The following is a 21,896-nucleotide window of genomic DNA, read 5'->3' as shown; positions in this document are numbered from 1 at the left end:
TGCCCAGAGTGTGCCATGGTGACTTGAACACTGTGCTGTTAGGATAGGCTCCAGCACCACTGGGCTCAGAACTGAGGAAGGGGTTTAGAAAATGTAGGACTTGATGACCCTCTTTTATTATGCTGTTTATTTAAATTCCCTGTTAAATACTGTGTTTTATATATAGAAAATCAAATGCATACAACAGCAGAAATATAAAAAAACAAGAATACAGACTGACGGGACATATAATACAGCTAATCAATCAACAGATAGATACAGTAAATAAATAAATACACCATGGTGAAAGGGGTCTGTGGCTAAATGTGCTCCAAGACAGAGCCTCCTGGAGGGGATAGAGGGGAATTTTCATGATGGCATCCAATTTTGCGATCATCCTCTTTTCCTCAACAGCTGCCAGTGTGTCCAGGGTTCACCAAGTGATAGAACAGGCTTTCCTGTTTGATCAGGTATTGTGCTTCTTTTGTGCTCAGGTTGCTTCCCCAGGAGACTGAGAAGTAGAACACCACACTGGATGCTATGAACTGTTCCAGCAGTTTCCTACACACATTAAAAGACCCGAGTGCCCTTAACAAGTCCATTCTGCTCCGGCTCTTCTTGTACAGTGCCACTGTAATGTCAGGCAAGTCCAGGTGGTTGTTTATGTGAACTCACAGGTTCTTGTAGCTTTGCACCACTTCCAGGCCCTCCACTTGAATGCTGACTGGTCTCAGAGGATTCTTGGCACACTGGAAGTCCTGAACCAGTTCTTTTAACTTGCTGATGTTGAGTTGCAGGCCGTTGACCCTCTTCCATGACCTTCCTGTACTCTGACTCATCTTCACTATTAATGCAGTCTATGTTGAACGATTACTATTACTATTATAATTACTATATAAATTTTATAATACTATACATTTTGTAACTCTTTTTTGAAAATTGGTCAGTTGAGTTAATGATTATATTTTGATTCCCTCCAGCAGTACCAATTCCCAATGCTGGCTCCACACAACCCAGAATTGGGATGAAAAAATTGGATTTATGGGTTTGCAATAAGTAGATCTGCCTATTCGTGAGTTTGTCATCAATAATTAAATGGAAATTACTTTGCGAGTTTTCTGGCCTATTGTGGAAAACCACTGTGACAGGCGCCTGGCGTCCATGCCCAGCCGGGACGCCCCTGCACACTGTATTCAGGGGGAGCAGCCCTGGACAGTGCAATACCTCCCCCTGAACGCTAGATGCCTGAGCTGGTGTAGTGCCTCGGTTTCCCACAGGGCTCCCAGGGAATTGGAGTTGGGGGCAGCCCTGTTGGGTCCCGCAGGTACCGCCAGGGGGTGCTGTGTTTGGGACTCCTGAGCCGTGTGGAAGTGCCGCCAGATCTTGGTGATCAAACACCTGGAGCACTTCCAGGTGACCTATAAAAGGGAGCCAGCAACCACCACTCATCGGCCAGAGTCGGGTGGAGGAGGACAAGGTTGCTAGGGAGGAGTGGTGGTGCCAAGGAAGTGAAAAGTGCTTGTGCGGTACTGGTGCTTGGGACTGTGTTGTGGCTGGGGGGATTACGGGGAAGACGTGCCCCCCAGCTGAAGAGAAATAAAAGTCTTTTGTATTTTAGACGTGCCTCCTGTGTCCAATCTGTGTCGGGTCAGGCAATATATAGCGCCTTTCACACCACAGACAATGCTGTGAAGCTCTCTACTTAAATGGACTACAAATCCCAGCAACCTCGGGAGTACTGCAGCATTGGACAGCCTCGCTGGTAGCCACAGGGACTGCTAGATGAAATACATAGGCACTAGCTTTTTAAATTGAAGCATAGCATGCAGACAGGATCATAACCAGTGATGTCTTTTTGTTTCAGCGTTTCACTGCACAACTGGATTACAATTACATACCATCGGATTACAGTTTTCTCTGAATTTATGTTCTTGTCCTGTGTCCGCTTGTTTGTGTGATTTTGTCTGGGTTGGAAAACATCTGGGAATCGCTGATGCATCAGCATCCTGGGAGGACAAAACTTTGCATTACTTTCAGGAGGCTGCTCACAAGGGATTTAATTTCATTACTGGACCACCGTCATCTACATCTGCGAAACTGGACTGTGTCGTGAGTGTTTATTGTTTTGTGCTTAACGTTTTATTGAATTTCTTTTTTATCTGTAATTGTAATCATTTTTGTCATTTACTACCATAAATATACACACAAATTTAATATAATCAGTTACATTTTTTAAAAAGTTACAGTTCAATAAAGAACTGCTGAACTATGCTCTTTGTCTGGGTTGAGTTGATAGCGCAGTGATCATTCTGTCTCGTATTTCTCACAAATTATTTAGTGCAATAAACTTAGAATATACCGTAATCATGGGCCTAAAACATATTCACAGATTTTCACATTTGTATTGGGTCTTGAACTCCTACCACCTGTGTATCGCAAGGGATTAATGTAATTAATGTAGTGTGATATTATGCTGTATATTTGGTTTTTTTAAAGTTGATATAGCAAAGCCTATTTTAAATCTACAATATTTACAGAAATTTCCTGTGAATTTGAGGTAAAATTCAAAACCATCTAACATTTGTTGTTCTTTTTTTTTGCTCTATAACAGAAGAAGCAAATGGCCAAGGTGGAAGATCTTATAGAGCAAAAAGGAGTCTAAAGCAGACATCAAGCTGACTACAAGTTGCCTTTTAATGAATGATAAAAAGAAAAATAGTAAAAAATAATGAAACACATAAAAAAGTAATTTTTTTTTAAGTTACAAAAATATTTTAACTTAGTTCACTGTTTGTTAAGTGGATTATTTGATCAATGACTGATTTCTTTAAAGCAGCTACAGGGGTGACTTAGCCATTCCATTAGAAAAGATCTTAGTACCGATCATTTAAAGCAAGGAAGCAGGAACAGTTTCAAGAAACAAAATATTAGTAATTAATCGTAACATAACAATCACATTTTTGTAATTCCAAGTTATAGAGCAAGAGCCTATCCCTAACAATCAATTGGGAAAACTAAAATGACATTCAGAAAAAATTAATGCAGAAAAGAAACAACTATATTAGTCCTTCTGACATTTCAAAGAAAAGCATCAAATTAAAATAAAAAATTAAGAATTAGCTTCCAATTAAGAAACTGGTTGGAATGAAAGGCCATCAGCTATTTGCCATCCTCTGACTCAGGGTGGATACGTTCTTTAGTGAAGTCAATTTAACAAGGCCTTCTCTGTCCTTAAACACTTATTGATCAAAGCAGCAAAAAATAAAGGACAAAACACCGAGAACAAATCTGCACCATGCAAACTAGGCACAGCCACACTTACTCAGAGTATCTCGATCTTGTCAGACACTGGACACCCCTTTCTTGTTTTTACTGTGAATTCCCTTGGGTCATTGTCATAACTTATTCCCCAAAGCTCCATGTCCTTCAGCTTACCTGCAGACTAACGTAGCGATGATGACACACCAGGCAGTGCAGCAACAGTCTGCATTGGCTTGTTCTTCACTCTTTCTGCGGCGACAGCAGAGCCAAAAAGAGTAGAAGAGAAGGAAGAGGAGGTCCAGGGCAAGGCAGGCTAGCGCCACACCTCCGAGCAACAAGAGTGACTGTAGGACAACAAAAAGAAGAAAGACAAAGAAGAGTTAGAACATCCCTTCAGATTCAAAGATGATCAAACACAACATTATATGGGAGACAGGGCCAACTTAACAGCATCTTAGGCCCCTGGACAATGTAGTGTGCTGGGGCCCCTGTTTAGATAGAAAAACGAAAACATACATAGCCATCAGAAACATCACCTGACCATATGCTCCTGGGGCCACCAGCCAGTGCCCATTGTAGCCAAACATTAAGACAGGACTGGAGACAAGTATAGGATAAGTGCAGAAGTTAAAAGGACCATTAATGCCACATTTTTTACCCAAGGCCTATTGACCCAATAATGTTTCTGACCCAATAATATTCATGACTCAAAGCTGATCACTACAGTATATTGTCCATAATGACCAGATGGGTACAGGAATGAACACACTAGTGGAGTGAAGTGGAACTCGGGCCCAGATGTGATTGGTTTCAGTTATCCTTCAGTTTTCTAGCCTGCTTCCAGTATGTGGGCATACTGAACTTGGCACCCTTCAAGAAACTCAACAGATCTACAAAATGACAATCATGCCTTCTGACTATACACTTAGGAACTCCATCCGTCCATTATCCAACCCACTATATCCTAACTACAGGGTCACGGGGGGTCTGCTGGAGCCAATCCCAGCCAACACAGGGCGCAAGGCAGGTCAAAACCCCGGGCACGGTACCAGCCCACCGCAGACACTTAGGAACTCCTCAAGTCAATTTTGAGTTAACAAAGAGAGCTGCCCTGCACATCTTAGGTTTAAGTGAAGAGGAACACAGCTCATGGAATGTTGTCTGGTCACCCAAAACATTAATTCATTAGGCCTATGCCATGATAGGCAGGAGAAAATCACACAGGGTTGTGCTTTTGAATTGAAGACCTGCTTCTCCCCTGATTCATCGGCCAGTCTTATTTAACTTATTTGCTAAAAAAAGTTTTATCTGAAAATTTTATACAAATACAGTAACCAGTTAAAACCTGACACGAAGGTTATGCATTCCTGCCTACTCCTACAAAGCCCTTCATAACATGCAGTATGGTCCCACCTTTCCCTCAGCTGGGTGGAGTACTACTGCAATGTTTCACCCAGGGTTATTGCCATTACTTAATATTATTTTTATGTATTCTTTCTATTGTTATTTATAAATAATTTTGTATACTATGATATGAATTCTGGTTTTGTCTTACAATTTTTGTAAATTTCTGTGCTATTGTGTTTCTCTGTAGTGTTGTTTGCAATCTGCCCTGCCTCCTGCATGTAGAGCCTAGGCAGCTGGAGTTCCTGCCCCAGAAGAATTTGATTTGTGTTCATCAATTTTGTCATTAGAGTGGTTACTGCAGTTTGTTTTTGATCATTTTTGGATGCTTGGGTTTTGAGCTCTGTATTCCCTTTAATTTACTGTTGGATTTTATATTGGATTTGTTTGCTTTAGGTTTAGCTTTAAGCAAAACCTTAATTCCTGTTCCTTTTTGCCTTGCCTTCTGTTTTTGTGATCTTGTGGAATCTCCTTAATACTGTAAACCTTCGAATATAAAGGAACTTGCTGTATGGAGGGGCAGCACTGTTGGGGTCCTTGGTTACTATGCAGAATGCACCTACATATTGTAAGGAGTTTCCATGTGACATTTCAAGACTTTTATTATTTTGGGCCTGTGAAAGCTGGAAAGCCTGCCTGTTCAATTTGGGGTTAGGCTGCCTAGGGACCTAGAGTAAAATCTTGGTTGATCTGTCCTTCTGTGGGTATTTTTGGACGCCTGCTCCTGTTTATGTACTCTGTGTGTAAAGATTTCAGCTCTTGGCTACCAGATGGTCTGTCTTGGGCCCTTCTTTCACTCTACTAAATTTCTGATGCATTATTTCGAATTTTGGGATTTACCAGCTGCTGTTTAATCACATTGACATTTAAAGGAACACAAAGGTAACCAGACTGAATTCTTCCCCTTAAAATATGGACTCCACCAGACATGCCCACCCTGCCATACCAGGCACAAGTCAATTCAGTCCCACATCTAACTTGATCAAACCCACTTACTGCAATCTAGGAGTACTGGGCAAAAGACAGGAATTAACTATAATGGGGCATCAGTTCATTGTGCTTATTCTTACACCCACACCTACTCATATTTGGCCAACCAATTCACTAAAAATGTACACCCTCAGTCTACAAACCAAAATGCACAGATATGGGGTGAACATGAACATCCACTAAAGTGACCCGGCCAGGATCTGAACCCAGGACTGTGAGGCAGCAGTACTAAGCACTACATTACTGTTCTGCTTCTTTTGGGGTGCTAAAGAAAATACCAACAGACTCAAGCCCAACTGCACATGGGACATAAATCACATGCAAGGTCTGTGCATGCCTAGAGTTGAAGAACAGAAAAGGTTATCACCAATGTGACTAATGAATTGGCTGTTGCCTTCTGCACTTTCTTAATGTTATTCTGCACTTTACTTCCAAGTGGGCACCAAATTGTAGCCAATTAAATTTCTCATTAGCCCCACTTGAACCTTTATTCACCCTTTCTGGGATTTGCATGTTCTCACATGTGCTTCTTCTTTGCACCTCATAGTCCTATGGACCACTGAGACCAATGGTGGGAGCCTTCTATCTTGACCAGGGTCCCTTCCTCTCTTGAGTCAATGTTACTGCACTCAGACCAAACTGAGAATAACAAACAAATGTGTGATGTCTGTGTTGCTATATGGTCTCCCAGTGATCATGCTCATTTCCCCAGGACAGAGTTGGTTCTCTCCAAAAGTCCAAAGTTATTACCTGTAAGTCTGACTAACTATTCCATTGCAGGGAGGTGGATTCCTTTGTTCTGCTGCCACCTCATAGCTCCAGAAAACTGGCCCATTTACTTTTTTTTTTGTCATTTTTTTATTGATGTCAAAAACAAATAGTAAGACAGCCATAAAAGGTAAAGACATTTTGGTCAGGACGACTGGCAATTCTGTACTAGCCCTGGACAGACATGTGCAAGTAAGCCTGGCAATTGACTGGCATCCCATTCAAGATTTCAATGTTGTGTTTGGTGCTGCTGAATGATTGTCTTCCTCAAATTGTAGTGAGTTAGTAAGCGTATAACTGTGCAATGCAATGAGCTGGCACCCCAATGAGCTAAACGGCAAATTGCGCCTGTTGCTTCTGGAGCTGCTTACAATGCAGAACTGTTCGACTTGCATTACTGGGTTAGATTTGTACATTGTTTGTAATATATAAATATTATGAAGTTGTAAACAAGAAGAGATAAGCACTGCCCAGTTTCAGAAGGTATTTTTACATCTAAAATAACACTTGGCTGCAGAGACGCAGAGAAGCCTGCCAGCTCAAAATCCCAGATTTACATTAAAAAAGGAAGGCAATTAACATCCAAAACCAATGACTTCTCAGAGTTCTGCCCACCTCGATGGAAGCGGCGCCCGAAGGCACATTAGAGACTCCACAACCACATTTAAATTAACTGCAAATCACCATAATCCCATTTTCGGCAGCTGCTTTTCTTCATATCTTGATATGTTTGGTCAAGGCACTTCTTTTCCTAAGCCTGCTTATGTTCTCCTCCATCTGTCTTCATAGACATTTTGAAATTACTTCGCCCCCCCATCTGCTCCTTTTAAAACATTCGGCCGCTCTCTTTCTACAGGCATAAATCATCGACAGCGGTTAAGCTAATGATTTTGCTTGAACGGCTTCCCTTGACCTGAGCTTCCTAGGAGTGACATGAAACCCAAATTACCTTAATTCGCTGTATCGGGGGACATCAGGCCAAAACACCATTCAATCCCTCCTTAGCCCAAGATTATGCCCAGAAACAAATCAGAGTAGACAGAAATGAGCCTGATTATGGATTCACTTAAGCAGAAAGACACCTGTGGTGGTACTGCACTGTCTAGAGCAGCTCGGCCTCAGGTTCAAAACCTGTCTGAGAAGGAATGGGCATGTGCTGATTTGATGACAGGACAACTGATGGTTCTTGAATTTAAAATCAGTTTGTAACTTTCCTTGCTGTAATTTTCAGCTTTTAAATGGCCTTCTCATCAGTTCTGAGGTAAAATAGTAATACTCGTTAATCATGGCGCCATGACGCTGAGAATTTCACGGTTTTCTGTACACACGACAATAATGACACCATAAACCTATTATGCGTTTTTGAAAAGTGCTACAGTCATGGCCGAAATTATCGGCACCCCTGGAATTTTCCCAGAAAATGCACCTTTTCTCCCAGAAAATTTTTGCAATTACAAATGTTTTGGTTTACACATGTTTATTTCTTTTATGTGCTTTGGAACAACACAAAAAAACAGAGAAAAAAAGCCAAATCTGACATCATGTCACACAAAACTCAAAAACCAGGCTGGACAAAATTATTGGCACCCTCAACTTAATATTTGGTTGCACGCCCTTTGGAAAGAATAACTGAAGTCAAGCACTTCCTAAACATCAACAAGCTTGTTACACCTCTCAACTGGAATTTCCGACGACTCTTCTTTTGCAAACTGCTCAAGGTCTCTCAGATTTGAAGGGCGCCTTCTCCCAATAGCAATTTTGAGATCCCTCCATAAGTGTTCAATCAGATTTAGATTCAGACTCATTGCTGGCCACTTCAGAACTCTCCAACGCTTTGTCTTCAACCATTTCTGGGTGCTTTTAGAGGTATGTTTGTGGTCATCGTCCTGCTGGAACACCCATGACCTCTGACACAGACCCAGGTTTCTGACACTGGGCCCTACATTGCTGCCTCAATATCTTTTGGTAGTCTTCAGATTTCATGATGCCTTGCATACAGTCAAGACATCCAGTGCCAGAGGCAGGAAAACATCCCCAAAACATCTTAGAACCTCCACAATGTTTGACTGTAGGTATTGTGTTCTTTTCTTCATAGGCCTCATTCCATTTTCTCTAAACAGTAGAATGATGAGTTTTACCAAAAAGCTCTACCTTGGTCTCATCTGTCCACAAGACGTTTGCCCAGAAGGATTTTGGCTTCCTCAAGTACATTTTGGTAACCTCCAGTCTGGCATTTTTATGTTTTTGTGTCAGCAGTGGGGTCCTCCTGGCTCTCCTGCCATAGCGTTTCATTTCGTTCAGATGTCGATGGATAGTTCGAGCCGACACTGTTGCACCCTGAGTCTGCAGAACAGCTTGAATATGTTTTAGAGTTGATTGGGGCTGTTTATCCACCATTCGGACTATCCTTCGTTGCAGTCTTTTGTCAATTTTTCTCTTCCGTCCACGGCCAGAGAGATTAGCTACAGTGCCATGTGTTGTCAACTTCTTGATTACGTTGTGCACAGTGGACAAAGGAACATGAAGATCTCTGGAGATGGACTTGTAGCCTTGAGATTGTTGATATTTTTCCACAATTTTTGAACCTGGGATATCTTTAATCATAGGCTGAAAACGAACTAATGAGTAATGAGAACACATAACACATCAAGGGATGGTGGAAAAGTGTGCAGTGCTTTTATTCACATGGAGAATGTTAAGATCAGAAGTGCAGATATCAACAAATAAAATAAACACTCCTTGATAAAAACCATGATTCTGTGGAGGTTAAAATCAGTAATACATAATCCAATTAATACAGCAAACCAGTCAAAAATTCCAGGTTAAAATAGAGTCAGGATCTGTCCATAAAAACCATTACGAGCCTCAGTGTATCTATCTAAAACTGCATCCCAGCAGCCCACCATTGTAGTCTGCTCAACAACAGAAGATGCCTTTCAACAACTGCAGTCAGCCATCTAAAAGGCTCGTGCCACCACCGCCATCCTTCAATATTCAGCACGGACTCCACGAGCCTTGCTCCCTTCTCCCTTTTTCCATCTCTTGTCATTCTGCAGGATCTCCTGCTACTCTGGAGGGTCAGCAGAAGCGACCCTAAGCCCATGAACTTCATCCGCTTGCTCCACTTGTGATACCCTCTCTATAGCAACACCAGCACTGCCACAATCCTGCCTCTCATTTTCTTTCATCTTTCCATTTAACCTCCATATTTCTTTCTTTTTTTTCTCACTCTTTTTCCATCTCCTTCTAACCTGCTCAGGCTAAAAATTGTGGGTGATGGGTGGTGATGCCCTGATTACACCCCATCAAATGTCAATAAATGAAATAACTGTGCCTGCACGTGACTACACAGCCAACATGTTTCCGCATTAAACACCCCAGATACACATGACTGCACTACCACACATGCCCCCCACACTCGCCAAGCATTAGCGCACTGCCACAGACTCCTAAATGTGCTTTACCACAGTAAGTGAGTATGCCCTGTGGTTCATAGGCATGAACCAATATGAAGGAATATTTCAATCAAAATTAAATACTGTGGACCACCTGTTGGGGTTGGCATACAGCTCCCGAATGCCGACACAGTCAAATGCAGAGCCCAGTTTTGCCACACTACACGCATTTATTTATAGTGGGAAAATGCCTTTTCCCGTTTCCAGCTGATACAGGACAGTTCACAAGCACAAACATAACACAATACACTTCCTCTTTCTTTCTCTCTCTTCACCTCCACTCCACCTTGCAAGCTTCGTCCCACCTCCCCACTCTGGCTCTTCAACTGGAGTCAGGTGGCTCCTTTAATAGCGCACCCAGAAATGTTCCAGGTGTTTCTTGACCTTCTTTGTCCAGCTACACTTCCGGTTGTGGAAGAAATGGTGGAAAAAATGGCTCAGCCATACCTGCAGCACCTCCGACAGCGCCAATGGAACCCAAATGGGCTGCACCAAACTACAACTCCCAGCGTGCCCTCTGGGGATCTGTGGTGCTGTAGTAACCCAGGGAGGCTGCCCTCTAGTGTCCCAGGGAAGATAATGCCCCAAATATACTCTGACTCTTGGTCCTTCCACCCAGCTAGCAATACGACCAGGTAACTACCCTGGCCATCCATCACAATACATACAGTAGATGCACAAATAAATACATGTATTATGAAATATGATAAAACACAGATAATAAAATTACATGTGAACTAAATATGTCTGTTATGAAATATGTTTTTATTGCTTATTTCTTTATGTACACTCACCTAAAGGATTATTAGGAACACCTGTTCAATTTCTCATTAATGCAATTATCTAATCAACCAATCACATGGCAGTTGCTTCAATGCATTTAGGGGTGTGGTCCTGGTCAAGACAATCTCCTGAACTCCAAACTGAATGTCAGAATGGGAAAGAAAGGTGATTTAAGCAATTTTGAGCGTGGCATGGTTGTTGGTGCCAGACGGCCCGGTCTGAGTATTTCACAATCTGCTCAGTTACTGGGATTTTCACGCACAACCATTTCTAGGGTTTACAAAGAACAGTGTGAAAAGGGAAAAACATCCAGTATGCGGCAGTCCTGTGGGCGAAAATGCCTTGTTGATGCTAGAGGTCAGAGGAGAGTGGGCCAACTGATTCAAGCTGATAGAAGAGCAACTTTGACTGAAATAAGCACTCGTTACAACCGAGGTATGCAGCAAAGCATTTGTGAAGCCACAACACGCACAACCTTGAGGCGGATGGGCTACAACAGCAGAAGACCCCACCGGGTACCACTCATCTCCACTACAAATAGGAAAAAGAGGCTACAATTTGCACGAGCTCACCAAAATTGGACAGTTGAAGACTGGAAAAATGTTGCCTGGTCTGATGAGTCTCGTTTTCTGTTTAGACATTCAAATGGTAGAGTCAGAATTTGGCGTAAACAGAATGAGAACATGGATCCATCATGCCTTGTTACCACTGTGCAGGCTGGTGGTGGTGGTGTAATGGTGTGGGGGATGTTTTCTTGACACACTTTAGGCCCCTTAGTGCCAATTGGGCATCATTTAAATGCCATGGGCTACCTGAGCATTGTTTCTGACCATGTCCATCCCTTCATGACCACCATGTACCCATCCTCTGATGGCTACTTCCAGCAGGATAATGCACCATGTCACAAAGCTCGAATCATTTCAAATTGGTTTCTTGAACATGACAATGAGTTCACTGTACTAAAATGGCCCCCACAGTCACCAGATCTCAACCCAATAGAGCATCTTTGGGATGTGGTGGAACGGGAGCTTCGTGCCCTGGATGTGCATCCCACAAATCTCCATCAACTGCAAGATGCTATCCTATCAATATGGGCCAACATTTCTAAAGAATGCTTTCAGCACCTTGTTGAATCAATGCCACTTAGAATTAAGGCAGTTCTGAAGGCGAAAGGGGGTCAAACACCGTATTAGTATGGTGTTCCTAATAATCCTTTAGGTGAGTGTATGTGTTTATTTATTTCTTCACTTTATTTCAGTGCCACCACATGCAACATGAAGTAGACTTTGAAATAAAACTGTCATTTTTACACTTCAAAGTTGAGGGGGTTGGCCAAATACACAAGAAAAGTGTATTATCCTGCTCAGGTTCAAGTCAGGGTCATACCTGGAAGGGATGCCTGCCCATTGCAGCTTGCACTTACACACACACTCACATTGGGCAAACCAAGAATCACCAGTGAAACTAATCTGTATGATTTTCAGATGTGGAAAAAAACCATCACAAAAACAGACCAGTAATTGTACCCAGATTCCTGCAGCTACGAGGCAGTAGAACTTGCTACTGTGCCACCGTGTTGCACTGAATGGATAAAGCAGTTTTTTTTATGATTAAACAAGCATATACAGCATGCACTGATTATCCCATCGGACCCCCCTCAGCTTATAAATATGAAACAACATGCTACATCAAGTATGCTTATCAGCATCATGTTGGAGAGGTGCAATTAACCCTTTAATCATTTTTTAAAAGTACAGGTGCTGCAATACATCTGAACAAGGGGCCATTGCTGTCAGAGTCAAATGTGACAGTCCCAACTGTGCAAAGAGACCAGCGACGAGAGGTCATACTGCATTTCTCAGCAGTTCTCCACTCATAATAATGAGGCATTTCCCTGCCAAAATGAATTTTGGTGGAGCAGATTAAAATGCAGTGCCTATGAATAGTATTCACCCTCTTGGAAGTTTTCACATTTTATTATTATGCAACATTGAAACACAATGGATTTCATTTGGGTGTTTTGATGACCCAACATAAAAAAACTCTTTGATGTCAAAGTGAAAACTAATTTCTGCAAAGTATTCCAAATTAATTCACATTACATACGTATTCAGCCTCTTCAAGTCAGTATTTAGTAGATGCACCTTTGGCAGCCATGGCAGCCTCGAGTCTCTGTTTTCAGGCTTCTATCAGCTTTGTACATCTGGACACTGCAAATTCTTTGTATTGTTATTTGAAAAAAACTGCTCAAGCTCTGTTAGGTTGCATGGGATTGTGGGTGAACAGCCGCAATTCTAAATTGGATTGAGAACTGAACTCTGACTCGGTCACTCCAAGACATTAACATTGTTGTTTTGGCATTGGCTTTATGCTTGAGGTCAAAGTCTTACTGGAAAACAAATCTCTGCCCAAGGTGCAGGTTTCTTGCAGATTCCTTGAGGTTTTCCTCCAGGATTTCTCTTTATTTTGCTGCATTCATTTTGCCGTCACACTACAACTGCAGAGAAGCATCCCTAGATCATGATGCTGCCACCACCATGCTTTACGGTAGAGATGGCATATTTGTTTTGATAATGTGCAGTATTTGGTTTACACCAAACATGGAGTTTAGTCAAATTTTGTTTTCATCAGACCAAAGAATCGTTTTCCAACTAACCTGAGGGCCTTCAGCATGCCTTCTGGCAAACTCTTCAATTTGCCATTCTTCAACTGGTGAAACGCCAAGCCAACAGTTGTTGTCTGCACAGTCTCTCCAACTTCACCAAGTGAAGCTTGTAACTCCTTCAGAGATATCATCAACCTCTTATTCTTGCACCATGATCATCCAGTTTTTGTTGACGGCCTGCTCTGAGCAGTTTTACAGCTGTGCCATAATCTTTCCATTTCATAATGGACTCCAGGGGATATTCAGTATTTTCTTCCTTCCCCTAACCTTTTCATGGATTTACTTGGAGTGTTCGTTTGTCTTCCGAGCGTAGGTTAGGCTACCATACTGATTCACCATAAGCTGGACCTTCCAGATGAGGTGCATTTACACTAAAATCAATTAAAACAGAAAGGTGATCTCCAATGAACTAATTCTATGACTTCTAAAACCATTTGGCTACACCAGTGGTGATTTAGGTGTGTCATATTAAAGGGGCAAGATCATTTCCTTTGTGTTTTATATGTATAATTAATTTAGACAACTTTGCAGAGATTGGTTTTCCTTTTGACGTTGATGTCTTTTTCTGTTGATCAGTGAGTAAAACGCCAAATTAAATCCACTATGATTCAATGCCATATAACAATAAAAAAGCTAAATTTACAAGGAGTAAATACTATTTATAGGCACTGTAGGAATAGCATGGTGGCTAGCACTTCTCCCTCATTATTCTAGTGTCCTGGGATTAATTTCCAGAACTTATAGGCTTTCTCCATTTACTCCAGTTTTTCTTCCACATCTCATATATGCACAGGTTAGGTTAACTGCGCTAAGTAAACTGACCCTTCATGAGTGAGTGTGCCATGCTACGCTCCAGTAATGGTTTCTTGCACCTGATGCAGCTAGGGCAGTGATAAATAGTGACACCCCAGCCATCATAGTTGCCTCATAACTCCAGCGTTTTAGATTCTCGCTGTGTCACTTTCTCCTGGTGTCCTCATTTTCTTTTTCACACAAATCCCAGATACGTGCCTGTTAATTGGGTTGGTACGAAATTGTCAGGCGAGTCTGGATGTGCATTTTGGGCCCTACAGTGCACCCGAGTTGGTTTATGCGTTGCACCAGGTGTAATGGCCCAATCACACTTGAGTGTTGTAAATTTCCTGCATTTGTTTGTAGTACTACGGTGTTGCATCGTGTTAGCCATTATGACTTAAGTGAGATGCCAAGCAAAATGACACCTTTTATTGGCTAACTAAAAAGATTACAATATGTAAGCTTTCGAGGCAACTCAGGCCCCTTCTTCAGGCGAGATGTAATCAAGCATTTGTTTGGCATTTTTCAAGCTTTTTTGCGTATTTTTAAAGAATGTTTGGGGTTTTGGGTTATTCAGATGATTTCCAGTAGTTTTTTTTTTTTTTAGTATTTTCCAGTGTTTTTCAAATGTTTTCAAAAAATCATTTTGCAGGGAAAATATGATTGACCACAGTTCCTGTCACCATTTTGCGGGATGCAGGTTGTTCTAGTGTCGTGATGTGAATGATGTGCCTTCAGAATGTCTTCTATGACTTTAGTGCGTTTAATCCTGCTGATTACAGTACTAAAGAAGAAGTGTCATCAGCATTGTGAGTGGAGATATTGGGTTCACCCTGTTGTGCAGTAAGCTGAGACTAAAGAACAATTCTCCTACAGAATCCTCAAAAATCCCAGAATTACACACAGATGGCAATGATCATGTAAGTACAGAGATATATGATAGTGTCTTATGATATTATTGCCCATTTTAATTTTATTTAATGTTAAATTATACTAATTTGATGTCACAATTTCTAGAGTTGTATAATGTAAAGATAGATTATAATCTTTAATCAATATAGATTTTTTTTTTAAATATAAAAACATTAGTCTTCAAAATGCTCATCATTTTTTGCTTTTTTTTATTTACCAGCGTTTCACAAGTGTTACCATTCACTTCAATGGAACAAGCACTCGACTGATAACACCAGAAAAGTTTTCTAAACTGCTCCCTGCTAAAACATTTTTTAAAATTTGTTTTATTTAAAAATAATGAAAATAACTTTAGAAAAAGGTTTAAGAGTGTTTTGGCCTAGTGTTAAAATGTTTAGTGTGAATAGGCACTAACTGAGACAAACTCTTGAACTGGAAAATTCAGGTCAGAAAAAAGAGATTGATGAAAGATTTTTAAAAATGCAGTAAGAGATTCCATCAAGTAGCATTTAAAACTATGAATAAAAGGCTCTACAGAAAGAAGATGGAGCCTGCATTTTTCTATCCTAAAAGCTAATGTGGTTTACTCGTTCTTAAAATAAATTACAAAATATTTAAGATTCCTTTGGGAATCATCAGGTTGAAAAATACGTCTCCAATACACACAAAAGCTGGCAAAGGGGTAGGCAGAGGCCTCAAACAACGACATTCTAAAAAGCCAGCTTTCCTCAATAATATTAAGGTTGCACATCAGATTAAAGTGCCGCAAGTGTTTAAAGATTAGAGGATCGGGTAATGACACTGCTGGAATTCACCCCCTGGTATACCATACTCGCCACGGCTCAGACAAGCTCATTAATCTAAGGCCAGACCTGCACCCCTACCGGATTAACAACACATTGGAACAAATGGAATCAGTTACATGACCTCCAGCCAGGATAACCTTCTACCGCTCGTCTTCTAGTCTCATGCAGAGACTTATGTCTGCTTTGATGACTTCTTTTGAAAGCACACAAGAGATTTAGGCAGAATGTATTGTGGAGGTACATTGGCAAATATGAATAAATAGACCCAGAATACAATGTCATGGTTGGTTTCAGTAATAGACATGTATGCTGTAATTAGGTGAATTCACTGGTGTGCACCCCAATGCTCTGAATTTTAAATATAACACTGGGAAATATTAGAAGAGGAGCTGCTCTGGGGAGAGCATATGAGAGAAAGCAGCTGGAGACAGTCAGGCAAGTAATCAGGAAAGAACAACATGGACCACTCAATTCAGACCGGGGGGCAAACATGGAAGACAAACCCATTGTGTTGGAGTTGGGATATGGGATCAAGCAGGGTTAGGATGTTATAATATTGTATTGTGCTGTGACTTCATTAAGGTATACCATTTACACCATTATAATCTTATTTGGTCCAAGGCATTTCCTAACTCATAATCTATATACTGTATATACTGTAATTCACTAAGGGCACGCAAGACAGAGAGTGCACGCAAGACAGAGAGCCCCGTCCACCAACTCTAACACCATGAGATATGCTCGACAGAGTCCCACCCGCCATCTCTAATTCTACTTCCATGTCCACCATCACTCTCGATCAAACAGCAATAATTAGCAAACAAACAAAGATAACTGGCAGTAACAGTGCAAAATTCACAATTGGTATGCCAGTTTGAAAAGATAAGTTTTGAGGGTAGTTTTAAAATATGTTATTGAATCGAGCTGACATATATGAGAGAGAAGAGAATTCCCGAGTTGATGAGCACTATGAGAGACGCTCGAGCTCCCATAGCACAGAGTTTGATGTGTGGTACAGAAAGTAGAGCTGCAGATGAAGATCTGAGTGAGCGAGAGGAGTGTCAGTCTGTAGGAGATCAGTGAGTTTATGGAGAGCTTTAAATGTTCAGAGCAGCATTTAGTATTGTATTCTGTAGTGAACAGGGAGCCAGTGAAGTTGAGAGAGAATAGGTGTAGTATGTTCAGTGGATTTAGAACAGCAGGTTATTATCCTGGCAGCAGAATTTTGAATAAATTGTAAGTGATGGATACGTTTTTGTGGGATGACAAGATAGAATAACATTACAGCAATATATACGTGAGGTGACTCGGGCATTAACCAATACTTTAGCACTGTGTTGTGTAAGAACAGGACGAAATCTAGAAATGTTTCAGAGATGGAAGAAGGCAGTTTGAGAAATGTTACTTATACAGGAGGAATTATTTAATAATAATAACAATTATTATTATTATTTAATAATTGCCATTATTAGTGTATAAATGGATATAAATAATTGCATGTAAACGATTTGCCAAAATCTGTTGTATGTAAACGATACTGTTTAAAACATTATTGTTTTTTTCATCAGAAAACCTGGTTTCCATGTCTACCAGTATTAGTTTAAATGGCACTTTTACCACTCGCAATAGGGTGGACGCGCTGACTTATCGTGTCGACTGGGCAACACAGTGAATGTGGCGTCTATCTATATATGTCTATGTTTTCTGTAGCCTGCTATAGGAAGGTACTCTCTCGACCATTGGCATTGGCTTTGCTCCTTGCTATTTTTGTTATACTGCGACAGTGGTTTCCTAAGCCTTTGTTATACTGAATTCCTTTCTCACCGTTTTCCGTTCCTATTCTTACACCACTGTATGCTACGGTGGGCTTCAGCTAGTACTCATTTATTTCACTTATGCTATTGAGCTTTGCTGTGCAGGACTTAGTGTGTGACATTCTTAATTTAAATGTATGTACAGATTGTAAGATGCAGGTTACTGTGTAATGCACAGGTAGTTGTCTTTTTACTGTAAAGAGTCTGACATGTGACTCCACCCACATCTGACCCCGCCTACATCAGGCAGCAGGACTTTCTGCCTCCTACTGAAGAGCCAGCTGGGAGGCCAGTGTGATTGAAGGACCAGGAGAAATAACTGGTCAGTGTACATGCCCACCCAACACATTAGACGGCAGCATCTCTGGGTGGCACTACCAGCATGGACACCCACAAAGCATAGTGGGAACTGTACTCCCATGGGACAGCCTTGTTGGGTTACTGGAGGGATGTCAGAGGGTTCTGTGGGGATTTGTGATCCCAACTCTCGGGGACTTCTGCCAAAATGTGCCTCCATTGGGCTATACCCTTGCATGGGACGTATTCCTGAGTCTAAGGAAGGTGCTCAACTTCATTCAGGGGAGTCGGAGATGGACAACACTTACCTAGTTGGAGTGGGGGGAAAAGAAAGCAAACTCCAACAAGCAAGTGTGGGAAATAAGACAGTGAAAAGAAAAGAACATTTGTGGCTACACAACATGCAAGAACCTTGTTATATGGTATTTTGGTTAATAAACCTTTTATTTGAACCTGCGCATTGTGTAATTTTGGTTGTGTTTGGCATGCTGCAGCACCCTCTACTGGCCACAATACACAAACACAGACACACACGCAACATATACACATGTACACAGGGGACCCAAAAATTCCCAGAGATTTTTATAAAACCTATAGCAATTTCCTTCAACCACCTTCAAAATGCTCTTCTTGAGATGCAATATACTTGTCCCATTGTTTCTCACATTCCTGCTAACAATTACCTGTACTGCTCTTTTGTTACTGTGTCTACAGCCTCCGGTGTTTTTTCCTGTATTTCTTCCACAGTACCAAATATTCTTCCCTTCAGTATCAAATTTAGTTTCAGAAACAAAAAGAAGTCACAGGGACTCAGATCTGTTGAATACAGGGGTTGGGAGATGTTCCAACATCGACCAACTTGTTCATAAAAAGTTTGTTCCCACTTAAAGTCAGTGAAGTCCTGCGGCGTCTACAGGAAAGCATCTGGAAAAAACTTCTGGAGCAGAGTCACAGACAAAACTGCATTTTGCACCATGAGAGTCAAAGAATTTTTCAGCAAAACCAGCGTGGCTATTGCTTCATGCCTCCTGTATTCATCAGGTTTGCTCCCTGTGACATTTTTTTTTCTCCAAAAATTAAAATAGAGACAATCTGCTACTGTGCTGGGAATTCTGGAAAATTTACAGGAGTCTCCGGACAAAAGATGAATATGGGATATGTTAACAAAAATGGGAGAAGCGCTGGGACAAAAGCAATACAGAATACAGTATATTGACAGTGACTTAAAGGGAATTGCTGTAAGTTTATATACACATTGTAAGTGCCACGCTGTTTGGACGGGCATCTCGACCAGGAAAGGGGGTGGTTCCCTACCCAGACGGGAGGCTCCTAGTAGGCAGACAGGCATCCTGGCCAAGGAAGCAAATGGTGCAAGACCTGAAAAAGACTGCCCAAGTAGATGGACGAACAGCCCATTGGAAGAAGATTGTTCTTTACTCGAGTAGGAAGCCCTAAGGAAATGGACAGGCATCCCAACCGGGCATGTGTGTGAGACACCTTCCCTGGTCAGGATAGATGAGAAGGACAGGGAAGGACTGTCTGTGGAGGATGTTTATTCCTGGATATTACCGCCCATTCCGAAACCAGCAGGGAATGCCAGGAATTGTAGTCCAGTAGCGTTGCTCTGCTGGGGTCCGTGGGTGCAGCAAGAGGACGCTACAGGGTGATGCACTCCCCTGTTATGTGGGACAGTCTTGACACTGGAGATACTCCTGGGTCCTCAATAAAAGCGAACTGCACTGCCTTGTCCAGGCGAGTTGGAGCTGGGAGGAAGGAAGGCAACACTCGACTGGAGGACAGCAGTGTGGTGGTGAGAGAGGAGAGGTGAACTAGAGGAGAGAACTGTATTTTGTGTTTGTATATACTGAGGTATTGTGAATTAAACACAATTGTTTGAACCCGGGACTGTCTGGTGTGTTCATGTTTGGGGCTCTCTGGTGCTTTCACAACATATATATCTACATTGTATGCACTAGACATTAATTATATAAATCCAGTATATACATTCATAGTTATATACTGCATAAGCACCACAAGAATGAGAATGCATGGGTGGATCTGGCCGTTCAGCATAAATGTGCATTTTAATCTCTGCACCAATTCTACAAACCACCCCACCCACACACTAACCTTATTGTGCCATTAAATATCAGAACATTCCCAAACCCATTTAATCCCGTTCAGGTTTCTGTGTGGGCACAGTCTAACCGAATAGCACTGGCAAAAGGAAGGAAATACAGTAATCCCTCGCTATATCGCGCTTTGCCTTTAGCGGTTTCGCTCTATCGCGGATTTTATATGAAAGCATAACTAAACATATAACGCGGATTTTTCGCTGTTTCGCTGATTTTGCAGACAATGTGTCTTTTTACTTCCTGTATATGCTTCCTCAGTTGGTTTGCCCAGTTGATTTCATACAAGGGACGCTATTGGCGGATGACTGAGAAGCTAACCAATCAGAGCATGCAGTTAAGTTCCTGCTTGCTGAATGCAGTGTTTACCAGGAAGTCTCGTCTCGCTCATTCAGCATCAACGTGTTTCGCTGTGTAAAGAGTTGTGCTCTTTTGTGTTTATCTTTGTGCATAGTCAAGCCCTTCATTATGGCTCCAAAACGATCTGCTACTGCTTCAGGTGCCGTGCCCAAGCGCAAACGGAAGATGTTAACGATTGCCGAAAAGGTAAACGTTTTGGATTTGTTGAAGGCTATGATTCCTTTTATTTAAAAAGTAGGAAAGGAATATAAGATCTACGGCCGCAGTGTCCTTTTAACCAGGGTGCAAAACAAGTTGTAAGTGGATGTAATAAGGCAGTAGTCTGGATGGAATCTGCTTTAGGGATTTGGATTGAAGACTGCCAGAAGAAGAACAATGGCAGTGCTACACAATCGCCTGAAGAGGCTTCTTTGGAAGAGCTGTAACACTCTCCTTTGTTGTGCAGTAAAAAAAATCTCATTGTTATCGGACAAGTCATCGTGTCATTGTTGGTGAGTAACCATAATTAATTTTCTACTTACAGTACTTAGTACTGTCACTGTACACACATTTACTGTATACTATTTTTATTGCATTGTACGTATTTATTGCTGGTGGCATGTCTATCGTAATGGCTGTAACATATGTGCTATCGGAGACACTCAATATCTTTAAAATAATATTTAGGTTTTACTATATATAAACAGTGTGTTTATATACATAATTTAAATGAATCTTACCTAATATCTAAGAGAATACAAAGAGATTATGCTGTATAACTCAGCGGGGAATATTTATAAACAGTGTGGGAGAGTTTATAAGGGCTTAAAATATATAAAAATAACCATAGAAACATATGGTTTCTACTTCTCGGATTTTCACCTATCGCGGGGGGGTCTGGAACGCAACCCCCGCGATCGAGGAGGGATTACTGTAGAACCAAACAGGGGGGCAGCCCACTGCAGGCCCCAGTCGCTCACATTCTCATAGGGCCAATGAACATCTTTGGGATGAGGGTACGAAACCAATGCAGATACAGGGAGGATATGCAACATCCACACTTAAAACAACCCACTGAAAGACTTGAGCCTGAGATGTTTACTCCATAAAGTATCAGCACTACCCACCTCCCACGCCAATCCAACTTATACAGTAAACTTATTTTGAACCAAGTCTGACAAGTAACATCTTTGACTAGGTGTTCAATCCTGGCTCTACCAGCGTTGCCTGCTGTCACTAAATTCACTTAAAAGCCAGCAAAAATGAAGAAAGACGGTGTTCATATACAGTACAACTGACAAGGTAAGTTGATTTATCCATTTTTGCTGTATTTTTTAAGATAATTTCTGGAATGCAAAAATATCTGATTGGCCTATTCATGTATTTTCCTGTTTAATCACTCTAAAAAGGGCTATATTTAATCTTGTTAATAAATTATTACAGCAGCACTGCAGTAGGGACACATGCCTGAAATTACTAAAACAGCTCCCTTGCTG

At 41.4% G+C, this 21,896-nt stretch overlaps 1 protein-coding gene across 2 annotated transcripts in view; it reads right to left on the bottom strand.

Annotated features, from left to right (window-relative positions):
* The window catches only part of LOC120542004 (protein tweety homolog 3-like), a 289,028-nt gene that overhangs the window by 188,016 nt on the left and 79,116 nt on the right, over positions 1–21,896 (bottom strand). For both annotated transcript variants that reach the window (XM_039774078.1, XM_039774077.1), the window contains exon 2: positions 3,415–3,584. In XM_039774078.1, the coding sequence (XP_039630012.1) occupies positions 3,415–3,584 (170 nt within the window). The remainder of the gene's footprint in view (positions 1–3,414; positions 3,585–21,896) is intronic.

Source organism: Polypterus senegalus, chromosome 13 (assembly GCF_016835505.1).
Source record: "Polypterus senegalus isolate Bchr_013 chromosome 13, ASM1683550v1, whole genome shotgun sequence".
Taxonomy (NCBI): domain Eukaryota; kingdom Metazoa; phylum Chordata; class Cladistia; order Polypteriformes; family Polypteridae; genus Polypterus; species Polypterus senegalus.
Note: the sequence above shows the minus strand (reverse complement) of the source record. Positions and strands in the feature narration are given on the sequence as shown.